The sequence below is a fragment of the Impatiens glandulifera genome, chromosome 3 (genome assembly GCF_907164915.1).
Source record: "Impatiens glandulifera chromosome 3, dImpGla2.1, whole genome shotgun sequence".
In the NCBI taxonomy this organism is placed as follows: Eukaryota; Viridiplantae; Streptophyta; class Magnoliopsida; order Ericales; family Balsaminaceae; genus Impatiens; species Impatiens glandulifera.
The window spans coordinates 41,273,077-41,284,442 of record NC_061864.1 but is presented as its reverse complement, the minus strand read 5'-3'; the positions used below and the strand labels follow the sequence as shown (position 1 = coordinate 41,284,442).

Here is an 11,366-nt window from a genome sequence, read left to right as displayed (position 1 = left end):
AAAGTAACTCTATGTTATTTCTCAACTTAGGTCATCCTCTTTCATGATATTTGAGAGGAATGTAGACATTGGAATACAATCTATCTAGTCGAATTTTATTAAAATGTTGATTTTTTATATGTACAAATATATAAACCAATAGTCAACTAACACATTAGTAAGACTTGCAAGTATCTTGAGTATAGAAAAATTTAGGTTGAGTCGATTAGACTTACGGGTCTGAGACAATAATATTATATTTTTAATATTTTTCGATAGATAATTTGGTTGAAAAAGAATTGTAAAACTTTCAATAGCTTTAATTTCCGTTATATATTCTACACAATGTTATCGGTAAGAAAGAATGAAAAAAGTTGTTGTCATTTATTTCAACCAATTGAACGAGACATTGGAAATCTAGATCGGCTCTTAGATATACTGGCGCTATTTAACCCTGAGTTTTGCCAACAAACGATGTTGTTGTGAAGGCTTTTTTTTAGTATTGAGACTCTTTCCCAACATTTCTGATAGAAGATAGGTTGAAAATCGGTTAAAAAACAACTAAAGAAATTAAAACAACCTCATTTTATTAACGCTTCCAAGAAAGGTAATTTGAATGAAGCGGACATTTATTTGTTGTCGGCCTTAGATGATGGAAGGGACGAAGCTAAATAAAGATGGTCAGCCTTGGATGATGAAAGGGACGAAGCTAAATAAAGAGGAGTGAAGTTCGAGATCATCACCTATGTTGGAGATGAAATATGAGAGACTGGAAGTCTTTCATGTTCTAGAGCAAAAATAAGTATTCTCTGAAATATTGGATCAAAGAAAGATAACAAAGAATAAAATAATTATAACCTTCTAAGATCAATACAAATTTTACATTTGTTTGATTTTTAAACGACTATATAAAAAACAAAAGTAGACATAGGGCTAAGAATCAGGTACCACCTTTATGTCAAACCAAAACAAACGAGTCATTATAATTTTCCCTAACAGGACAGGTCCACTTTTCATCCGTAAGCACCAGTCACTATATATGTTAATTAACCAATCAATACAAACAGAAAAGTTTGGAAGAATCTTCTTCAAAAACACTTTCAGGTTCTTAATGTACGTCAGTTTTTTACAATATAAAACTAAAAATAAAACTGAGCCAATACGGTAATAAAAATAAAGATAAGTCAAGGAAATTTAAAGTCTTTATTCTTAAATATGATTCTTAAAGCAATTCACTCCCCTTCTCTTTTTTCACAATGATACTAAAGATAAACATCACTGTTATTTGTATCTCTCGGCCTTGAATTTAACTTGAGGGTTTCGAATGTCATCTTGGCTCTGAATCAGCCGAATCTCTAAGCTGCTTGTTCTCGGATCATACCCTGCCTTTTCGTAGTCACTTACTGTTCTTCGTAGAAGTGCCTAAAAAGACAAACATTCATTTAAAACTGAACACTTACAATATGGAATAATATCTAATTGCATAAAGCCTTGGTTTGCTTCATTTGGAAACATCAACTTCATCTAGGTGTGAATCCGAATCAGATTCCAGATTCAGTTTATTAGCAGTTTCTCAGACAGTATTTTCAAATGAAGCCAATTTCTCGTGTCAATTATAAAAATGAAGATCATGTCCTATTGAAGGTTAGTAGCAAGAATTACCTGCAAGCTTGACACAGCAAGTTCGGCTGCTTTGTCAAGGCTGTTAGGATATTTCTGAAAATTGTGGAAAAATGGAACATGTCAAATTGAAACAAAAGAAAAGAAGGAAAGGTTATGGATAAGAATCTTAATAGCCTATGAGGCAAAAGTTACATTGCTCCATCCAAGCAACAATGAGGTTGTTAGATCTCCGGTTCCCTACAAACATATTCATAATCAAATCATAGTTATCAAGAAAACTACTAGAATCAACAGTAGATGAAAAAAAATCTTCTAATTTTTATTTTTAACATGTTCTTGAAATTATTGACAGGCAACAAACATTTTCAATGGAATAACTTAGCTTCCCAAGCTCAAATTAATGGAGCGGTTAGAAATTCATAGGACAATTCAAGATTAATGAATTTATTTAGAACCAAATTGACTACCTAAGCAGATAGTGACTTCTTTTGAAAAAAACATTTCATCCATTTTTCTTATTTGGATGTGGATCCGGATGAGATGTTAGCTACATATATATATGTATATATATATACACACACACATGTTCCATGTATATATATTTATAGAAGGGATTACAATCAAATAACCGAAACATAAATCCTTATAATCTGCCCATAACTACACAATGCCTGATGGTTAAAACAGATGCATACAACAAAGTTCATAATTGTAATCATATCATTTCTGTAGTAAGTGGAAATCTTTTGGGTTGAAGCCAAAAAGGTAAAAAAATAAAAATCAAAATCAATGACAAATCTTGCAATTCCCTTTTGGTTTGGAAGAAGGCTAAAGCGATGGCTCGGTACACTGAACTATAAGAATGGGAAGTGGATGAATATCTTTAATTTCATAAAGTCAATATCAGAGATATAATTGTGGAAGTGTTTTGGTGCCTTATTTTTCTGTGAGGTCTTTTCTCTCCTCCACTTGTCTTCTTTTTCTTTTCTTTATTTTTAATGGTGGCCTACAAGGATTGAAGTCACATTTCGCAACATCTTTTATATAAGCTTTAACTTTTCATTTATATATATGGCTTATAAAGAGATTGAAGTCACATACATCTTCTATATAAGCTTTAACTGAAAAAATAAAACAAATATATATATATATAAACCAGTGTTCTAAATGGCAGTCGAGACGGCTGCCTAGGCGGTAGGCCTACACCGCCCCGCTTATACATGGGTTAGTTAATTATTTAATTAATTTCTTATAATAATATATATATATATATATATATATATATATATATTTAATAAAAAGACTCTTTACCTTCCACTTATTCACTATTTATTTAAAATAACTCTTTAAGAAAATGTTGATTTTGAGTCCAATGATGAGAGAATTATGAATGTGGCTGATGGTGCATATATAGATAATTTAGAATAATAATTATGCTTATAGTCTTATTTTTATTAAATGTTACTATGTTAGATAGATTATGAATATTAATTTGGATTTTTGATAAAATGGTAATTATAGAATATATTTATTATATTTATATTTAAATTTATTTATACTTATATAGTGAAAATATTTCAACCACTTAAGCACCGCCTAGGCACCCGAGGCAGTAGGCAGTCACTTACCGCCTCGCCACCGCCATTTAGAACATTGTAGAAAACTAAGGAACATGTAATGGTATACTGAGGTTCCTTTTAGGTTTAGGGAGTTTGGGAGTTTTTTAACCAGTTGGGCTAATATTTTGTCACCTTATCAATAAAATTATCCTAATGAGTTTTTCTCTAAAAATAAGTAAATATAATATATAAACCTAAAGTAGATCCCCACCATGGTGGCCCGGTGGAAAGAGTCGACCTAAGAGACTAAAAGGTCACGTGTTTGATTACATCGGAAGCGGAGGGCCATGACTGTGGGTGTCATGCTAGTTCTCCTTAAGTCAAATAAAAACCTAAAGCAAAGAAATGGATTTCTTAAGTTTCTGAACTGATGCATCAACCCATGGTGCTTACTTTTCATCTTTCTAATTAAGGATCAGGTAGACTTGAAGGTCAATCTACAGAAAGAACATGAGTACAATAAACGTAAGCCCAGTTTCAGTAATTAGTGATGATCCAAATTAGTTTCTAGATAATTGTGATTTTTGGCAAATATAACAAATATAGATTTTTTCAGATCATGATGAACTTGGAAAAAAAATTGCTAACAAAAAATACACTAATAGAAAAAAAAATCTCTATATCAAATGAAGCCAGAAATACACTAATATATTCTGGCTCACAATTAAAAAATAATCTTTACACCAAATGAAGCCAAATGTTACATTATAATCTGGATTATCATCAGGAAAAAAGCTTACCAAATTGAAGAAAATCTTTTTCAATTTCAACTTAATGGGTATTATTTCCGACCCACATTTCTCATGAAAAAAGATGAGTAGGATTGCAAGTTTATCAACCAGAATAATCTCTTTAGTCCAGTAGTAATTCAACCCACATTCTTTCTTCCAGCATTGACTTGAAAGAATAAAAGGTAGTGTGTAAAATGTACTAAAAAAGAGATATATACCGTAAAATATGCAGGAATTTTGGGTATCACAATCTTGAATTGTTCAGGCTCCTGATCCTGTCATGATAACAGCAAACAGAAATATTATGTGTTTTTAAATAGACAAGCCCATCAAACACCTTGGTTTCAGGTATAGCTTTAGTATCCAAATTAACTGATAAGAAACAGTTTAGAACTAAGAAAAGTTTAGAAGTAAATCTCTTTGACTAAAAAAGAAAAAAATCAAGCTGCTCATTTAAAAATAAAACTTACTAATTCTTTCCTGTGACTGCCAATAAGAAGAAAATTCCCATTTATACTTATGCTAGTTAACACAACCTGAAATATAATAAGGAATTCTACAAGGTTAATACCTTAGAGGTCCTATGATTTGATTGCTTCTCATCTAAGCAAAAGAGAGAAAAAGGAAACAGAAAAAAAATGTGTCAAGGTATATCAAGGACATTAAAGATGAGTGTGAGAAACCATTGATGGTCCAGCAGCATGAAGGATGTTGCAAGCTTCCCGACCATCATCTTCTGATACAATTCTATGACAAAGTGAACTTGCTTGTGTTAAAAAAGTAAAAACAAGAAAGTGCATCTAGTTTCCATTGCAATGATGCTAATGAAAAATATATGTAGCAGAAATGAAAGGTCAAGATGGTTGTGCAAAAAAAAAACTAGAAAAATGTTAATTAATATGCAGGCAATGAGATAATAAAAGGCAATAAAAATCAACAATAATAGCCCTCATCAGAAAACACCTGTGTAGCTGGATGACAAAGACACCAATAAATAATTTATAAAACTCTTTGGTATGAAAAGGGTAGTTGAATGCAAATAAGTTTTGTAATTTTCATATTTTTTGGGTACATTTTATATAAATGACCCGTGACAAAATCTTTGAAAAATTCGCTCTTACTAATATATTTTGTAAACTTTATTTGACAAACCAAAAAATACAATGATTGTTAATGCCCTGACAAGTTTTGTTTTCATATAATCCAATATCAAACAAGCTCTTATGCAAAGTTCTGATGGTGATGATAAATAAGGTCCAAGGGAAACATAATTAAGCATGCTGTCCTTGTGAGTTGTGATGAATATCAGGCCTACTACAATCAGAGTAACTTTATGATTGTAAAAGCAGCCTAAACTAAATAAATAGAAATATGAAAATGAAGCTTAAGATGTTAAATCACATAATTATATTTCCATATGGCAAGTAAATAGTCATTCACCAAACAGAACATAACCAAATATGTATCCGTAAATTTTAGAAATGCCCTTCAAGCTATCCAATAAGGTAGGGAGAACAACATCATACTTGGGAATATGCCTAAAGCTACATTCAAGATTTACTAATAAGTCTCATAATTCGACCAAAATACTAACCTTAATTGGATGCAAACTCTAAATTGGGTTTGTACAATTGTAGAGAAGATGGGGAAAAACTGAGAGAGAGTCTGAAAATTTGTTCTTCTTGTTACTCTAAAACTGCTCTCGACTTTCCCCACGTTTATCCCTTTTAATGAAAAGTTAACATTTATTTAAAAGAACAAAACTGCTCCAACTGCTCTTGACTACCGAGGTTATGTACTGACTTCTTTTTTGTTTTTTTAAAGTCACTCTTTTTCATTAAGTCACAGACTCACAGCGAAGTTAACCGTTACAAACCAAGTTATGACAAGAATTGACACAAGTTTAACAAATGAAACTACACAGAAAAAAGAAGAGCAACAAAGTCTCGATAAACATAATTCAGGGCAAGTCGTAGGTGCTAAGATTAATGTTCATCGTAGCCCTCTTTGAGCATATGTAACTTTCCTTTCTAACGGGAATCGTAGTTAACTCCACAATGAAATTTATGTGCTTCTATTTCAAGTTTGGATTTTTAACTCCACCAAGGTTATGTATGCCTTATTTAGGGTAATACTATATTCTAAACAATTTGCGATTGAATTCTAATATCGAACATTAATCCTTCTTGCATCAAAAGTAATTAAATTTATTGATTAAATATCTAGTGCCTGCTCATTTCTATTTACGTTTGTCACATCAACAATTGTTGATGGTTCATAGACAACATGCACCAACAAATTCATATGTGCCTAAGGTAATATTTGTGTTAACTGATCATGTTTCATAGGAAAGGCGTGTTTGTAAAATCTTATTTCAAATTATTTGGGATTATTTGTATGGACACAATCATTACCCCATCAAATCATCCCAATCACAATTTAAAATAAATAAACACCATACTTTCTTACCAATTTATCCATACAAGACAAGAAAACCATATTTTCTGAATGAAAGTGTCCTGCTACTGATTCTGGTTGTAGTTTAGGCCAGAGTGCCAGACTCAACAAACAAGATGGTGAATTTTAACTCGATGCTATGAAATTTGTAACACATAAAATAGGATTGAGTGCTTGGAAATTAGAAGCATTCAACTTGGTTTCGTTTTTTGAGAAATAAATATTTGCTTAGATTGGTCATTTGATGTAAGATCACTCAATCTAGGTAGAAACGATCACTCTCCTTCCTGTATCATCTTCACAATTATTGGCTCAATAATGACATTACAAATCAGACATCATTGTCAAAATTTAAAATTCTCAACAGCATAATCAGAATGCAGAGATTGCACTTTTCATAATATAAAAATAAGCAAGATACCTTAAGCCAGTCAAAAGCTCCGCTTCAAATTGGTTAGGAGTTAGCATTGAGGCAACTGGGACGACCTAAAGAGTAGATTGGAAAGTGAAACATAATTGAGTCTATCTAGAAACTAGTATTTTGTTACAATCACAATTCACAATCGCAATGGACAATTGCCAAAGTTAAAATTGAAAGATGTTTTTGGATCATGATCCAGATTAAAGTGCAATTTTGCTTCATTTGGTATAAACATTACTTTCTTGATCTAGTGTAATTTTTGCTAAATTTGGTACAGAATTGTTTTTATTTTTCATAATCAGATTTGTTTTTCCATCATTGTGAGTTTTGACAAGCATAACAAATGTAGATTTTTTTAGATCATGATGAACTTGGAAAAAATATTGCTAACAAAAAAGTCCAATGCCTACACACAAAACGGTGATTTCTTTATTTTGATAGAGATAAGTACACTTAATCATTTATAGAGAACAAAAAATAAACAGAGACTACCTTAATGAAAAGACTGATCATAGTTCATTTTCCAAACTCAAGTCACTAATTCATATAGGTAAACACATATAAAGTAAGATGAAAAATCAAGTACTTAGAATCAATTATTGCTATGCACATTAAAATACAAAAAAAATAATGATCATAACTTTTAAACATGTCCAAGAATGAAAAATGAGGAAAATTTTCCATTCTCTTCTCAATAAATTGGACGTGGTGATCACAAAACACACTAACAAGAACCTATAGTAAATTACTTATTATGTCCATGAAGAAGAATCAAGCAAGAAAAAACAAGTTCTAATGGATAAAACTATTGGTATAACACGAGAATCATCACAACATATCTGTCCCTATTTGGAAACACCTGGATACCAAAATTTTGGAACTAGAAACGTTCTGGATAAGATTATATTTGAAAATTAAACTTACACAAAGATATTTCATTAATTTATTGGTTGTTTCACATATAAAGATGGAAATAGCTTTTACTCAAATTAGATGATACTATTGTCAAAGTGGGAAACAAAAAGAGCACCTTCTCCCGGTACACAGATACCATTTCCATAGGGACATAAAGCTTTCCTTGATCACCCAGAACTGGATCACAAACTACACATTCAAAAGCAACATAATTTAGAATGTCACTAGCACTACATCTTCCTGAAATCAGTTAATACTTAAAAGAATGCAGCATCTATTTCCAGGAAATGGATCTGTTTGGTTTTGAATTAAGTGCCGGTAAGGAGTAGGAACAGTCTGAGTTGTGTTTTTAGTAACGAATTCCGCTTACTAAACACTTTGCAGTAGAAGTGCCATGAGAAAACAACTAACATTTGGATATAAAATAATTCTTTCAATAGTGAAGATATTAAATTAGTTTGGTAAGTAGTAATAGTGGTTGGCTTTTTGCAAAACTTCAAGAATGAAATGAGTTACACGAGGTTGATGAGTTCCGAACACTAATGATTATTTTTTGGTAACAAAAGGTGGACACAATAAAATATTGAGCAGCATGTGCATGGGTTTGCAAGCAATGATCTCTTTCCAGATGTGAGCCTTCATTCCAAGTTGATTGTTGCTAGCAGGCTTATTATTTCAATTACTTAATTCTTTACAGTTGAAATTGATCTTCGTCAACAGAGCAACCAAACTTATCTGGGTAAGTCAACATTATTACTCTTTCCTTCCTTTTCTCTTTAAACAGATTATGAGAAAGTTTCCATTAATTCATAACTGAAATGACCATAAAGTTATTGAAAGTCAAGCTAACCAAAACAAGAGGTTTATTATGAAGCATTGAGGTAACAAAAACTGTAAGTTGGAAGACATTTTGAATAACATAGAGAGGAAGAAATAGACCCCAGAAGCCACTTACCATAACTAAGCTTTGGATTGATAGACCTAAGCTTATTGATAACTTCTAACACAGTAGTCAAAAAGGAAACAGAACCAATATAACCTACAAATAAGCCAATACAGAAGAGGTTGATAAGATTCAGAGTCAGAGTCAGACATGCTAACTTCAGCTTGATCTCAAACAAAAAAGTGTTGAAAAAACTGAACTTCTCAAAACCAGCTAGAATGACTCATTCAAAAGAAAGGAAAAATGATGCATTCATATGAGTAGATTAACACTTGTATTTATTTATTTTTATTTTTTGAAAACCAGGGTTTATTCCCTGGAGTAGGTAGCACAACTACTCATAGCCACGACCTACCACTTTCATTCAAGGCGTTCTTTGTGAAGAACACGTGTATTTAACAAGATAAACTTTATCCTTTTCCTAGTAAAGCCACATGGTAATAAATTCTTAGGCCATTGTTTGATAAAGGGTTAATCCAAATAACCATTATCCGATCATCAATCAAATCATTAACTAAAATACTATTCTTCTCAATTTCTTTTTATAAATGCATTCAAAGGGAAGTCATGTCTTTTCACCTACAAGTCAAAGGGCATATTAGAAAATGCACGTAAAAAAACCCAATTATCCCATATCCCTTATCAAACTTTTTATATTAAAATATGATTTTTTAAGAGAAAAAAAAAACTTCCTCAAATAATCTCTTAGTGATTCTAGCATTTAGAAAAAATACTACACAATAACAGGAAAGAGATTAGTTTTATGTGAGTAACATTAATATTCGACTACCAAAAAGAGAACATATACTGTACAAACGGAGTCGTGGATATCAAGGAAATGGGAGAATAAGTGAATTCTCTATCTACATATTAACTCTAAGTAGTGTCATGAGTATGCTTTCATCTAAACAACAAATGTATAAAACATTCTTGCTATAACACGTATAATCTCCTATGAAGAAGAAATCTTCACACAACAAAAGAAGAATAACTAATTGCTTATCGGCTAGTGATACATTAACATGGCTAGTGATACATTAACATGTACTAATCTAATAGAAAATAGTGCTACATTTCTTGAAGAGTAATCAACGATTAAGGAACTAGTAACAAGCCTACCAGTTAATAAATGAGTGTAGAATAATAAATTGTTTGCTTCAAGGCCTTCTATTAAATCCCACAGTTGTTGTCCATTCAAAACTTGCCCCTTACAGGTTGGATATCCTGCATCATCCATGTGGATCAGAAGAAAGTAAATCGCGCCCCTTAAATGTTTGTAGATTTTCAGGCAACTTCATATCATCAGAAATCAAACTGTCTTGAGTTTAAATTGAGATAAACTGTAATTACCAGTGTGGTTTGAGAACTGCACTGAGTTGATTGGATCCACATCATAACCTAGTAGTTGTAGAGGGAAAACAGCTGATTTATTGCCTACATAGCCCTAATAATCATGAAGAAGGTAATATGACATTAATTAATTTTTATAAGAATGAACTGGTATGCAAATGAGAAAATATCTATGTTGTTAAAACAACACACATTTAAGGACATTGAGTTTTTTCTTTAAAATATTAAAAACTTGTATTATTAAGCGAGTTATTATCATGGTCATAATACTTCGTTTGCATGCAAGTAAAATCTCATATTTTAAAGAGTAGAAATCGACTCATGTCCATGTACAAAAATTAGCAGGAAGGATTTATCACTGTTTATGAAGCAATGAACTAAAGTACATTTCAAATTCTTCAATTTCACATATTCTCAAACACAAATTATCCCTCTAATTGCTTTTCAATCATATATCAGAAGTTCGGATAAATAAAATATATAAACCTGAATTACACTTATATTGACAAAACAAAGCTTGTAAGAAACTGTAAAGCCATTAAGAGTAAAAGCAATAAAAATAGAACTGAGAGTGCACAGTAACATAAATTGAGCAAAATGAAGACTTAATGTAAAAACCCCACATTGATATTACCCCTTAGGAGCATACACATTACACACAAATTTCTTATACCTGAACAGTGTGGGATTGGATACTGAGAACTCGACCCGTTTGAGAGGGAAGGGCTAGGGAAAGAATTGGTGGAGTCATCTTCAGAAGCAGCTTTACAATCTTTAAATTCCAACCTAAAGTTTCATAATCAGAATTCGAAAAGAACACAAAAGCAATAGAAAACTATCTATACAACAAAATGAAAACTAAAGACTACATCACATTACAGAATGGAAAATAGGAACATGCAAATTAAGAATATTCATCATGGATAACCCAGAACCTGTATAGTGATTATTCTTCACCCGAAGAAGAAGAAGAAAGAAAGAGTTCAAATTCAAGTTCAATTTGTTGACTATCTATCTCGATTTGCACGAGTTCTGACCTTTGAGACGAATCAATTAAGAAAAACGAAGGCAAAAGCAGTAGAGCTTATGTAAATTCCTCTCTTGTGATCTCACAGGAAGAAGATACTAGTGTTTGTTGGCTATTGCATTGCGATTTGCAGGTTGAGAGAAATGGACGTCAAGTACAAGATTTACTGAACCCGCCTGTTTTGGACCTACATTTGGATTGCTTACTCTTTTCTTGTTCAGCTAAACAAAGGAAACATTTAAAACTTGTTTGACCTTGGGCTTTGTACTTAAGAAAATTATTATTTTTAATATACAAGTTA

The 11,366-nt window shown here is 31.7% G+C and overlaps 1 protein-coding gene across 1 annotated transcript; it reads right to left on the bottom strand.

Annotated features, from left to right (window-relative positions):
• Nucleotides 1-1,135: 1,135 nt before the first annotated feature.
• LOC124932869 (pyridoxal kinase-like) lies at nucleotides 1,136-10,870 on the bottom strand. The gene is made up of 12 exons (XM_047473581.1): nucleotides 10,712-10,870; nucleotides 10,039-10,132; nucleotides 9,808-9,912; nucleotides 8,701-8,784; nucleotides 7,861-7,934; nucleotides 6,831-6,895; nucleotides 4,636-4,699; nucleotides 4,423-4,488; nucleotides 4,171-4,227; nucleotides 1,795-1,839; nucleotides 1,642-1,695; nucleotides 1,136-1,401 (listed from the first exon to the last, which is right to left on the bottom strand). Exons 1-12 carry the CDS (start codon nucleotides 10,787-10,789, stop codon nucleotides 1,261-1,263), a joined length of 927 nt encoding a protein of 308 aa, XP_047329537.1. The 5' UTR covers nucleotides 10,790-10,870; the 3' UTR covers nucleotides 1,136-1,260.
• Nucleotides 10,871-11,366: the final 496 nt, after the last annotated feature.